The following is a 14,038-nucleotide window of genomic DNA, read 5'->3' as shown; positions in this document are numbered from 1 at the left end:
CCCGTCTGTCCACATGGAATGCCAACGTACAGCATTTCACAAGTCAGCTTGTAATGTAAGTATGTGGCTTAGCTGAACGCATGTCGTCTTCAACAGTTTCTGCCAAGAGCAACCAGGAAGCCATCAATGCTACAACTGTAGTGATTTAGCCATACCTCCTGACTCCATCTCCTAACGCAGCGCATTGTGTTTGGAAGACAAAATATACACTGGTTCAACCACAGTTCTAAGATGCTCTGTGTGCAGAAGTGCTAGACACTCTTACCAGGGATTGTCTCTTAGAGATATGATTGACGTTATGCATTGTTATCTTCCCTTCCTCCAGGTGAAGCCTCCAACTCCTCTGCCTATAGAGACTGAGGAGGCCTGGTGGCAGAAGATCTGTGCCTGAAACCAACTGAACATTCTGACGAGACAGACAACCCAAATAAACAAACATCTACAGCTCCAAACAAAACCTCAGAAAGCCAACAAAAACTGGCCCCACGATGGACAAATGATGGCATGGCCGTTCTTACCAGGTCCTGGCAAGCTGCAGGCTCACTGAGAAGGCAGCAGTGACTGACAGAGCACCAGGCCGCTGGAGTCTGCATAATTCCTGAAATGGGTCCCCATTTTCCTCTTGGTGTGAGAGTCCCATTAGCCTTACAGGGCTTTGTGAGCAGCAAGCAGAGAATATGGGGGTGGGGTTTTCCCCCCTCTGTTTTTTTAATATCTAGTTTTACCATTAATGAGAAATCAAAGCAAATATTGATAATTTCTTATACAAAATCCTAATGTAAGCAGTTAAGCATATTTGAAACGACAAGATTACAGCATAGAAGAAACAGACCAGCAGTCTTCTGTCTGAAGTACAATTTTTATAACCTCTGAAATGCACACACAATAATCACTCCCATAAATGAATATTTGCTACTGTCTTATCCAGCCCATGCTCAGCAGGAAAGATATCTAAGGAAATCAAACACACTGGCAAGGCAGCAGGGTCTAAAGGATGGAGAACAAGGAAACTCCTTCATTCCATTCCCAGCCCAGTCACCAAACTGCCTCCAGCCCAGGGCTCCAAATCCCCTGCTCCAATCATTGTTATCATGTTTATTATGCTAGTGCCTAGGGTCCAACCGAGACGAAGCTCACACTGTGGTACGTACTATACAAACACAGTAGTGAACAATTTCTGTCCCAAAGAGCTTCCACTCTAAGTAACCAGGAGACAACATTATCATCCTTACATTAGGGAGCCAAAGTTTACAAAGGAAGATCAAAAGGAATAAAGAGATAAGGCGTTCAATACCTCCTGCTCCATGAAGTTCGCTTTCCCCACCCAGACACACGCACAAATAGCGTCCCCAATCCCACACACAATATGGCAGTGTTTACATTTCAGACAGTCATTCTCAGAAGACAAAGCCCCATTACTGTAGATAAATTTCAGCTACCTGTAGTGGAGAAGTTGACCTTCTGCATTGTAATCCCGGTATATTTCATATTCTTTCTCAAACACTCCAGGAGGTGAAGAACTGCAACATAGGAATGGGGAAGAAGGAAGTTACCAAGGACAGCAATTTGCATCAATATTTTAGCTTGTGGGTGACAAGGATGTACCCACACCCGCATTCACCGACACTGTCCTCCAATCCCCACCAGCCTGGGGACCACACTCAGAAGCCTCCGCTCTCAGGGGGCTCAGTTACCATCATTTAGCCATCCATGGACTATAATAGATTTCTACTTCCCTGGGATTGCTCTCAGCTGACTTTCCTCAAAACCCCAAATAGATCATATTTTCCCCTGAACACTAACTGTACGTTAAGAAAGGATCCAATAAGGCGTGCCCATAACAAAAGCATCTCATGATCTTGTCCCACAACCTTTGTCCCTCCAAAACCACCTCCTTTCCCAGGGCTTGGCAACCCACACCGATTTATTTGAAAGCCATTCTATGTTAGCACAGCACTCCATAAGATGTTCAGGGCAAGGACTGTATAAAGTTTAGCATGCTGTCGGCACTGAAATAGATAAAATACCTTGTAACTTATTGTAAACTCTGCAGGGCTAGAGATTTTAGCTTTGTTTTTTGTTAACTCATCTGCACACCTATGGAGAGTCTGCTCAATGTTTTGCTAGTCAGGCAGTTTTAAAGAGGCAACCTACTATGCAGAAATGGCACTTTGCTACTCGGTAAAGTCTGTCCTCCACCTCCATCTGTACATGAGTCAGATCTGCCGACTTCAGTGGACTGGACAATATTAGTACTTTTTGACTTCCATTAGCCCTGCAGATCCAAGACAACGAAGAGGGAGCTGGAAAGGCTACTCCTTGGGCAATAAGTAATGGAATTGTTTACCAAGTTCCAAACACTTGTGAAAATCCACTGATGATGTCTCTGAGGGCCTGATGTGGCCTGAAGAACATCCATTGCTGGCACTGGTGTGCAAGAAGGAAAGAACCCAGCTTGATTCTCAGATTCTGGAGGGAGTTTACAGGATGGCAGTTAGAAAACACGAACACTCTACACGGAGTAGATTTGATCTGGAGTCATTGAGAGAACAAGCCTGTAGCCTCATAATGCCATTTCTGAAGTGTTACTTTCCAGACTAGCACATTTTAAAGCCTCTCTCTCACACGCATAAATGTTATAAAAAGGTCAAAAGTCAGTTGCCCTTTGACATTCTTAATACTCCCACTTCATGTTCCTCCTGACTGAACACAAAGCAGAGATGCATGTCTCTTTCCACCTTACTTCATTCAGGCCCTAGATTGAGTTTACCCTACCTTCTTCTGTCTAAAGTCAGCATTCACATTCTTATATAAATGTGCATCTATGACTCAGCACAAAAGAGCTATACCTTCAACTTTGCTTATCATGCATCTTTAATGGCACAGGGAAGTAGGGGGACTCTCTCTCCCTTAACAACACTCTGTAATGGGCTGCATAAATCATCAGGCTTGTTTATAGAATGCCTGGCTATTCACACACACTGAACAAAAGGTTAGACATTTATTTTGTTAGATCCTTATACAACAAAGTGCAAAGCTAGAGAAACTACTTCTTTTCGATCAATTCTCTAAAAGATGTGGTGTGAAAACATACACACAGACACAGAGTTCAGATTAGATGCTGGTTTCAGAAAGAAGAAAAAAAGCCATCTTCCTAATAGGACAGAACTCAAATTTTATTCAGGAAAGTGGCAATAAAATTAAGCATCTGTCACAGCTAATTTTAATGACGCTTCTGAGCCTTAAAATTATGACTTGCAGAAGCACTGTGTTGAATCCCTTAATCCCTTTTCTCTCTCTGTATGTAGCACATGCACATGTTCTCCCTGCCTCACTCTCTTGGTATCCAGCCTATTCTGCAGTCCTTGCAGACATCTGTTCTCGTGTTTAGTTCTGAATCCAAATCCAAAGACTACGGCAACTCCTCCACAATGAGCTGCGATCTCCTTTCACACAATCTACTGAGGCTTGGCTCATGCAACTTCAGAAGGCTGGGACGTAACTTAGAAAATGGTCCAGCTGTGGACTCCACTCAGAATCTATTGAAGTCAACTGGATGCTTTCTATTGGCTTCAGTGGACTAGAATAGGCTCTAGCTGAGCAAGGTCTTCAGGCAAGTTTTAAAAGCTTCAGCTAGAAGCTGCAGGCTGACCAGGTGGACTGGGATGAAGTTTCTCTGTTACAGCAAACATCTGTAACTAAGGGCACTCTGCCTCCCAAAACAAACAGCTGAGGCAAAGGGAATTTACCCACCTCAAGTCTCACTTTGTTCTTCCTTACCTGAATCATAGATGGAACACACATTGCCATGGCATGTCTTTTTTAGCCAGTTCGTTACCCAGGAAGGAGTTGACCACAGTAACTCCTGGTCTCCCTTCTGTCTAACTATCCCAAAGAACTTCTGGCAGGCTTGGTGAGTCTGGGAGATTGTTTTTAATCAGCACATCAGAAGGTTCTTCCAGAAGCGGAGGGCAAAAAAATTATCAGGGGGTTGGAGCACATGACTTATGAGGAGAGGCTGAGGGAACTGGGATTGTTTACTCTGCAGAAGAGAAGAATGAGGGGGGATTTGATAGCTGCTTCCAACTACCTGAAAGGGGGTTCCAAAGAGGATGAAGCTAAGCTGTTCTCAGTGATGGCAGAAGACAGAACAAGGAGTAATGGTCTCAAGTTGCAGTGGGGGAGGTTTAGGTTGGAGATTAGGAAACACTATTTCACTAGGAGGGTGGTGAAGCACTGGAATGGGTTACCTAGGGAGGTGGTGGAATCTCCTTCCTTAGAGGTTTTTAAGAGCAGGCTTGACAAAGCCCTGGCTGGGATGATTTAGTTGGGAATAGGTCCTGCTTTGAGCAGGGAGTTGGACCAGGTGACCTCCTGAGGTCCCTTCCAGCCCTGATATTCTACGAGGCTCGAGACAGAGGCTCCAGCTGAGTCTGCAAGACTCAAGTCTCAGTTTTCTGAGGTAGGTAGGAGCTCACAAGTGAATTAAGCTTGTATTTACTCACCCATTTGGATCCAAAAAATGAACAAATTACCCAGATGTGAAGAGTCCATGAGATTCAGATGGTGCAAGTCAGCAGCAACTACAACTAATTATTCAACTATATTTTATTTTTTCTATTTCATGTTACCTCTCTATGTTTAGCTATACCAAGGATTCTTTGGGGGCATTATACACTGAAGAACTGACACCCTAAGATATCTCCTTTACCAAGATATCTCCTTCACCTGGTCCTCTAGATGCCTGTAAAACACAAGCAAATGCAAGTGTTGCTGGGATTACTCTCCAAAGTACTGATTTTTAAGTTTTCAGTGTAAAGCTTGAAAGTGCACCTATGGCAACTCAGATGAAGCAGCATTTAATATGTTCTGCCCTAAAATATGCTCATGTTCACTTGGCAGATGTTAGTGCCTTGCAGAGCTTCAAAAAAAGTGGCACGAGATGCCAGCCTAGGAGCAATTAGAAGAGAATGATTCAAATATCAGGCTTGTATATGAGTGAGCTCTGAATGACCCAAAGCCATATACGGTATGTGCTGCCGCATGGTCACAAGATCACATGGCAAGAGGCTCGCTCTGGAGTAGCTGACAATCCCTATTCCCATCCGAAGTATTGCAACAAGCTCCTGAAGGAGATGACATGTCAGGAGAAATAAGGGATGTTATTCCTTGGTCCTTGCTCCCTGTTTCTGGGCACACGATGGACAGTATTGCTCTTCATTTCATTGCTGGTGAATCACAGTTGGATTGTAATCAACTCCTCTTACTGAAGCACCAGGCTGGAAATGATATTGATGGCAACCATCTTGTCCCTCACATGCGTTACAAGTTTCAAGGTCATGAGAAATATGGTAACATGTCATTTATGGCAGACATTCCATATGAACGACTTATTTTATAGCAGATCAAAATTCATCACTCCGTAACTGTTGCTAAAAACACATTACTCATTATCTTTAGGTTGATTTTTGAGGGTTCTGACTCTGAAAAATAAAATCCCTTGATAGGACAGAATATTGAGTAATTGACAAGACTGAGGGAGGGGAAAAAAGCCACTGTATCAGACAAGAGTCTGGAAAAATAAGCCATCGCTCAGGTTAGAAGATCTGTTTTATAGCATCAGAGGAAGCTCTTAGCAAACTTTCAAAGGAAACTAGCTTTGTTCCTGTTGACAGGCCTACATGAGTCAGATCATCTACATGTTGTCGTGTTTTTCTTAAGAACATAAGAATGGCCATAATGGGTCAGACTAAAGGTCCATCTAGCCCAATATCCTGTCTTTCCACAGCGGCCAATGCCAAGTGCCCCAGAGGGAATGAACAGAACAGGTAATCATCACGTGATCCATCCCTTGTCGCCCATTTCCAGCTTCTGGCAAAGAGAGGCTAGGACACCATTCCTGCCCATCCTGGCTAATAGCCACTGATGGACCTATCCTCCACGAACTTATCTAGTTCTTTTTTTAATCTTGTTATAGTCTTGGCCTTCACAACATTCTCTGGCAAAGAGTTCCACAGACTGACTGTGCGTTGTGTGAAAAAATACTTCTAGATGCACAAACAAGTACCGTATGATTTACAAATCAATGGAATTGCATGTGGACATAAGTGACCATGGGTCTGGTAGAACAGGAGGATTTAAAGGAGGATGAATGATAGTAAGTATAATAAAAGGAATGCAATAAAGGAAGGAGCAAAAAAATGTATGCCAACATAAAAGAATTTTAACAACTAAATAGCTACTATTCCTATGTGGATGGCTCCTTTCCAAGACTTGCTACTTCTGTAACATGCAAGGGCTGCTAGTTGAGTAGGAGACAAAAGGATAAGTCAATCCAAGGCTTTTGGTCCTTCCTGTCCAGTTCACTTCACATTAGGATAAAGACACACAATTTCCAGATTTCACTACAACATTGGACACTGTTCCTTTGACACGTGACACTGTGGGGATTCATTACCCAGCCCTGAGATTTCAGGTTGAGTTTCAATTTTCTGGAAGATGCATCCCAGAGGTCAAGGACATGAGAGCCCAGAAAGGGAAGGAACACAAGGTGGCACTTGGGTAGACAGAGCCCCCATTAAACTCCCTGGCTTATGGTCTAATAGGGCAACCAAGGGCTCCCCATGATTCTTAGCATAAAGGGAGAAGCAAATGTCTTGGGGAAGCCCCCACATCTCCAACTTCTCTCTTCTCCCCAGCCTCACGGTAAATTGCCAAGTTAGTTCACCTTTTTAATCTAGATTTCTAAATGTTTTGAGGTGGAGGTGATCAAATCCAGAGCAGCCTGCTACTGCCCAGATTCTTCTTAATGCATTGCTTCAGCTCTGATTGACACAGACTCACAGAATGCTTCACCAATTGATGTCACTTTATATCTAATGTTTAGAACAACTTACTCCGGAGAACTCAATTCCCAGTGAGCACCCTTCACAGCACTGCAGAGTCTGACATGCACCAGTTAAAAACTCCAGTTTCCAACTGTCAAAACACCATGCAGCCCCAAGGGGCCAGGAAACACCTCTGCAAGAATTCCCAAGGGGAAAGGGGATTGTCACCTTTTTGCCTCTTTGCTGAGGCCATTTGGTCACTTTCTGAAAATTTGGCAAAACCGAACAAAAAAGTGTTCCTGCCTTTGTGACTCCTTAGCATGGTGAGCTAATGTAGATCTCATATGTGACACCATCAGTGTGTGACAGCCCTTCAGGAAAGACCTTTAACTGCTTCCTTCTACTCAGCACTGTAGCTAATGCTTGGCAAGATGAAGTGCACATGAACTTCGCTCCATTTAGTTAATACACACGCAGGCTGCTGATCCCCCGTCATGAGATTGAAACAGGCATTATGGAATGCTGCCATCACCCAAAACGCTTGGGTTGGTTGATTTGCCTTTGATCCACTGTGATCCATGGGGCGGGGGTCAGCTTGTTCAAGAATTAGTACAAACCCAACAGAGAAAATTACACAAGTGCTGCAAGTTGGGAATAGGTTCTGGACAAAGGCTTCCACTGCTGCATTTTCTATGGCAGTTAAACGGCAGTGCATGACACGTGCAGCTGTCTTTGTACCATATAAGCCTTCTAAGCAGCAACGCTGCTTTCTAGCCCCGCCCCAAGGATGAGCCATCAGATGCTTTCTATAACATGCCCACGTACTGACTTATTCTAACTCTAACATTTCTAAGACAACCTTGCAAAACTCTACTTGTTTATGACAAGTTTTTCTATCTTTGATAGTCATGTACAATGTCTTATCCTGGCACATGAGTAAGAAGTCTGTGCCTGGGCTAGCAAGTCTTTGTGACAGATATGGCAATTTCCTGCTATGTCCTTGACAAAAGGTACTGAATTAAGTTTATGTCTCTTTGGGGTCCATTGAATTAAATGTGATGTATGTATTATTGTGGGCTGGGACATGGGCAACAGGTGAAACCTCACTTTGGAAAGGCTAACCCACCCCACTCCGCTTCTGACCGAGCCACCCCTGCCCTCCCCTGTGACCGGAGTCCCAACCAGCCCACCCTAGTTGCACCAGCCAGCCCAACTCGCGGACCAGCCCGTGCCAGCCGGCCTGACCCCCTGCCTTGGTTTTAGCGTGGCATTAACAGATGGTTCGAGTGCATTGGTCCAGGTGCCTTCAGCAATCCAAGCCAAGTTCTAATAGATCAGTCTGGAGCGCTTTTAAATAAAGATTTTTTTTTCATTTAAAAATTATTAAAATGACTTATGTGTAGCACATTATGCAACTTCCAGCATGGACAATGCTTCATACAGGGGGAGAGAAATGACGTGAGCTTGGATATTACAGCAATCCATGCCAGATAAATGCCCAAGATAGAAGTGTGGAGGGAAGGTTATTGAAACTTTTCTGGTATGATGTGGAATATATTACTGAAGTTCTTTGGCCGCCCTTTCTTTTCTTTAATTTCCTGAGCCTAAGCATTTCTGCTTTATTAAAGGCAATGAGGCCTAGTGGGCTGACTATAGAACTGAGATCTAGGAACTTGAGTTCTGTTCTGAGCTACGCCACTGACTTCTTATGTGAGCCTGACCAAGTCATTGACATTCTCTAGGGCTTTTTCTATTGGTGAAGCGGGGATGAGGCCTGCCTCCCAGGGCTATTGCTGGTTAACATTTGCCCTGTGTTTTGAAGATGTAAAATGCTACTTGTGTGTCTGTTCCTGACTCCACTCCTACTTCTCATCTCCCACTTTTGGTGACTGCCTTTTCAGTAGCGCTTTGTGACCCGCTGGATTCTTTTATCTCAGGCAGTACAAGTGAGATGGAAAGGGAGAGTTGAAAGTGTCCCGTGGGTCACAAAGTGCTCCAGAAATGACAGGCAGAAGATGGATACAGAGGCAATTTAAAACTCCCTTTAGCTCCTCTGTTCCCCTCCTTACTCAGAAGGTGTCAGGCAGCTTTCAAACAACCCTTCTTCGAATAGCTGAATCAGTCACAGCTGAGTAACTTCTTTTAAATTGTGTATCAAATCATTGACACAAACCCACAGCTCCGTCCTCTTGCAGCAGTTTCATGAGACCATAACCACAATTTCTGAATAATGGTCAGACCCACTTTGACCCTAAGAACACCCCAATGCCAGAGGGCAGGCGGTTCCCTGGTAGGTAGCTGACAGCCTCAGCTGACCTGACCAGGTCAGTGTCCCAACTTGCTGTTGGCATAATCTGTATCTAAAAAGGGTCATGTAAGGTGTCATATGCGAACTGACAACATGCTGATCATTAATGTTATGGTGTGGTGCATGCACAGGTGATGTATGAAAAATTATAACTATGTGCTGGAAATAAGTTCTTAAGTGGCGTTTGGCAGGGCCACCCAGAGGATTCAGGGGATCTGGGGTCTTCGGCAGCTGGGGCCCCCGCTTCAGCGGTGGGGGTACTTCTGCTCTGGGACCTGCCGCTGAAGTGCCCCAAAGACCTGTGGCGGGGGCCCCTTGCCGCCAAATTACCGTAGAAGACCCGGCACTTCAGCGGCAGTCCCACTTCGGCAGTAATTCAGCAGCAGAAGAAGCTCCGGGGGCCCAGGCCCTGCGAGAGTTTTCTGGGGCCGCCAGAGCGAGTGAAGGACCCCGCTCCAGGGGCCCCAAAAAACTCTTGTGGCAAGTTGCCCCACTTGCCCCCCCCCCCCCCGAGCAGCCCTGGTGTTTGGCAGACAGGGCTTAAGTCACCCCATCCTAGACAAAGGAATGTGGTTCTGCCTGCTTGAATGTGCCTCCCTTGTAAGTTGAGCAAGAAGAGACAATGAAAGTACTTACTTTGAAGACAAAGCCATTAGGCAAACCAGTGTCGAGGACGGCCACTTAACAATCTTGACAGGGGATGGAAGCTGCAGCTCCAGGAAACCTTTCTGCCTCCTGAAGCAAGGTCATTTAACTTTAGATGATCTAAGTCAGGATGGAGTCATTTTGGTTTCCATTACTGGGCAGATACAAGAGACCAGAGCTCTTGTACATCTCAGAAAAGGGGAACCTTTCAAACATGGGGATGAAAGTCTCTGGAAATCTGAATATAGGCAAGACCTAGACTCTAGTTTATTAGGTTTGAGTCCTAGAAATGTGTATTTACTTTTGTTTGTAACAATTCTATCTCAATTCCTTCTACTTGGTATCACTTACATTTTCAGCCAAACTAACGGGCTGATACCGTGTACTGTCTCTTTAAAGGAGCAGCAGCCTGGATAAGGTTTGTGAGTGCTACAGTAAGAGAGGCTGAGTACTGCAGAAGAGACAGTGTGGGGGAGACTCCTGGCCGGAAGGGCTGTTGGTGTCAACCAGCAAGAAATAACCTGACTGGTGAAAGCCAGGGTGAGGTCATTGTGTTGTAAGCAAGAGGCTGGTTTCAGGGCTCTAAGGTGAAGCAAAATAGCACAGAAGAACACAGGGTTCCAGGGCAGGCAGTGACACAGCCTTGGGCTGGTCTGGGTGAACCCCAAAAGCATGTCACCCTCATTAATCTGGAGTCTGAGAGAGACACTAATTGGAACCAGTGGTCCCTCATGCTGAAGCAGTGGTAACTGACTTAATCTGGGAGCATCCAAGGCAGGATGGCAATTGCTTTTCTAAAGTGTAATGAAAGCAGAGCTCTCTGAATACAATAATTTTTCAGGTCCTGTGTTTCTCCCTTGCCTCCCTCTTCCAGGGCAGAAAGCAGACTGCCTGCTAAAGAGAACTCACAGGTGGGTTATTGTCTGAGGGAGCTGTCTCTTCTGCAAAACTGGTTCTCTTCTATCTCATGAGCAAGCTCCCAAATAACGCTCTATCTTCTGGTATGAAGCACAGTGTTGACTTCAATGTGGACGAGGGGCTTTCTGCAGTGATGGTCATAACGCCCTTTGGAGCAGGGGATTTGTGTGTCTGGGTGTGTGCTGCTCCTGTCTCGCCGGAAGCTTCACTCTGTCCCCTCTCTGTTCGTTATGTTCCTGTACTGATTTCCAAATCTTATCTGAAAGGTGCCTTGCTTCAAACACAGGCCAAGGTAATAAAGAGGAACTCCAGCATGCTAGAAATTTGAGAATTCACTACAGTTGTACTGTTGTTTTTTTCAAACAGTCAATAAAAGGTAAAGCAGACCTATTCCTCGCAGAGTGCCATTTCCTGGGGGAAGAGGAACGGAGGTTCTGCCATTATCTCAACTTCCCAGATACTGTCCAGCAGGAGAATAAATGCCAGATACTGGAAGCTCAAAGAAAATTACATTTGCCTGATAATTCTTACATATCTCATCGGGGCCAAAATAACCTTTCTCTTTATTCACCCTTTTTTCTTTTCATGTTACACTAATACTTTTGAAGATTTTCTGTTTCCAAACCACTAGAAACAACAGAAAATTACTCCAATCAGAGTTGTGACCCCGAGTGCCAGAGACTCTAATGACGTGCCCCAGGGTACTAGAGATGGGCAGCCATGTAAGGATCTGGCTACGCTATAGGTGCTGCAACTGTGCTGCTGTAGTTTAGACACTTACTACTACGATGGAAGGAAGAATTCTTCTGTCAACCTAGCAGTGTCCACAGAGGGGCTTAGGTTGGCTTAACTACTTCTGTCAGGGGTATGAATTTTTCACATACCTGAGTGGCATAGCTAAGTTGATCTAAGTTTTAGGCGTAGACCGGGCCTAAAACCCTTGGAGAGATGGATTTATTTCCTTCTCTCCCCTTGTTCTCTCTGATCTTCCATTTCAATGTTCTTCTGGCTTCAGTCTTCCTTTTCAGAAAAAAGCCCCCCCAAACCACCACTCTCTTGTTACTCTGCATAAACAAGGATGGGGGAAAAACATACTCAACAAATCCTTTTGGGTTACTGAGGAACAGTCAGATGTGAAATAGGGATATAATGAGCAGAGCTATTTGATAATCTGACAGGTCGTTCTACTCATCACCTGTCAGAGGGGAATAAAGTCTAACAACTGTTTATATATTCAAAATGAAAGGATTAAAAAACCCAATTGATTGGGAGCACATGTTGGAATCTGGCATGGATTTTTTGTGTTTAAACAAACATTAATGAGAAATTTAATACAACTGTAACTGGTTCCGCAGGGAGCAATGGAAGGTGAGACCCAGGGCCAGCGCAATCACTAGGTGAACTAGGCGGTCGCCTAGGGAGCCTAGTGGTTGATGGGGCCTAAAAGCCTGCTCAGGTGAGGAGGTGAGCTGGGGCGCGCAGGGAGGGCCGCCCACAGTAATGGGGGGGCGGAGGAGGACGCACAGGGGAACTGCTCCCCACCCCAGATCACCTCCATTCTGCCTCCTCCGCTGAGCACACAGCCCCTACTCTAATTCTCCTCCAATCGGCGCCACAAGCCTGGGAGGGGAGGAGAATTAGAGTGGTGCCGGTGTGCTCAGCGGAGGAGAGCTGGGGCGAGCTCCCCGGGTGGGGTTAGCTGCTGTGGAGGGGGCAGGGTTAGCTACTGCAGAGGTGGGACTCCCGAGGCAGGGTTAGCTGCGGGGGGAGCCTCCCCGGGCTGGGGGTGGCAGGCTGGATTAGCTGCCTGTCATAAATGGATAGTTAAGAGTTAATAGAACAGAAGTACTTCATATCTCTTTTGCCTGGAAAGGGTTAACAAGATCAGTGAGCGAGGCTGTCACCTGACCAGAGGACCAATCAGAGGACAGGATACTTTCAAATCTTGAGGGAGGGAAGTTTGTGTGTGTGCTGTTAGTGTTTGGTTGTTGTTCACTCTGGGGGCTCAGAGGGACCAGACCTGCAACCAGGTTTCTCTCCAATCTCCCTGATACAGGTTCTGATAGATTCAAAATAGTAAGTACTAGGTGATAAAGCGAGTTAGACTTATGGTTGTTTTCTTTATTTGTAAATGTGTATTTGGCTGGAAGGAGTTCAAATTTGTATTTTGCTGAAAGGATTTTAATTTGTACTTGTATACTTAGGCTGGGAGGGTATTCCCAGTGTCTATAGCTGAAAGACTCTGTAACATATTCCAACTTACATTTACAAAGATAATTTTTACTGTTTTTCTCTCTTTAATTAAAAGCTTTTCTTGTTTAAGAACCTGATTGTTTTTTTATTCTGGTGAGACCCCAGGGGACTGGGTCTGGATTCACCAGGGAATTGGTGGGGAGAAAGGAGGGAAGGGGGAGAGAAAGGATTACTTTCTCTCTCAGGGAGAGTCTGGGAGGGGGAGAGAGAAGGAGGGGGGAAGGTGAATTTTCCTCTCTGTTTTGAGATTCAAGGAGTTTGAATCACAGTGATCTTCCAGGGTAACACAGGGAGGGGAAGCCTGGGAGAGGCAGCGGTGAGGGAAAGGGTTTACTTTTCTTGTGTTAAGATCCAGAGGGACTGGGTCTTGGGGGTCCCCGGGTAAGGTTTTGGGGGGACCAGAGTGTACCAGGCACTGGAATTCCTGGTTGGTGGCAGCGCTACAAGTACTAATCTGGTAATTGAGCTTAGAGGAATTCATGCTGGTACCCCATCTTTTGGACGCTAAGGTTCAGAGTGGGGGTTTATACCATGACACTGCTGCAGGGGGGTCCTCTGGTGGGAGGGGCGGGTGGGCGTGGTTAACTGCTGGGGGGGGGGCAGCAGACAGGATAAGCTTGGGAGGGTTGTGGGGCAAGGTGGAAGTTTTGCCTAGGGCGCAAAACTTCCCTGCACCGGCCCTGGTGAGACCTCTACTTCTTAGAGGGGGAGAACACCCCTGGTTGAGTGAGTAGTTAGAGGGGTCTCTAACCTTGGTGATGGCTGTCCTAGGCAGGTGGTGTAGATCCCAGGTTAAGCTGGAGAAGGAACTGAGGAATGTGTATCGGTTTGTATTGTGTTGCTGTAAATGGGGGTTTTAAGGAGGTTTTATTGACTCCCCAGGTCATTAGCTGCTTATAGTCAGTTGCCACTGTAACTGGTCAAGTTATCTGCCTCTCTGTTGATACCTAATTGAGAGAATACTGAGCTCAGAAGTGCCTCTGCTGACCCTGTTCATATCAACGCAGGTAATAAAGCAGTTCAGTACAGGGCTTATGTTCACTCCTCTAGGCTGATGCATGGAGAATCCGTTTCCTTGCTGGACCAG

At 45.5% G+C, this 14,038-nt stretch overlaps 1 protein-coding gene across 2 annotated transcripts in view; it reads right to left on the bottom strand.

The window, feature by feature from the left end:
• Positions 1-14,038, bottom strand: part of ARHGAP39 (Rho GTPase activating protein 39) — a 402,448-nt gene that overhangs the window by 219,532 nt on the left and 168,878 nt on the right. For both annotated transcript variants that reach the window (XM_030553957.1, XM_030553958.1), the window contains exon 3: positions 1,440-1,520. In XM_030553957.1, coding sequence (XP_030409817.1) covers positions 1,440-1,520 — 81 coding nt within the window. The remainder of the gene's footprint in view (positions 1-1,439; positions 1,521-14,038) is intronic.

Source organism: Gopherus evgoodei, chromosome 2, assembly GCF_007399415.2.
Source record: "Gopherus evgoodei ecotype Sinaloan lineage chromosome 2, rGopEvg1_v1.p, whole genome shotgun sequence".
Taxonomy (NCBI): domain Eukaryota; kingdom Metazoa; phylum Chordata; order Testudines; family Testudinidae; genus Gopherus; species Gopherus evgoodei.
This window is presented reverse-complemented; position numbering and strand designations above follow the sequence as displayed.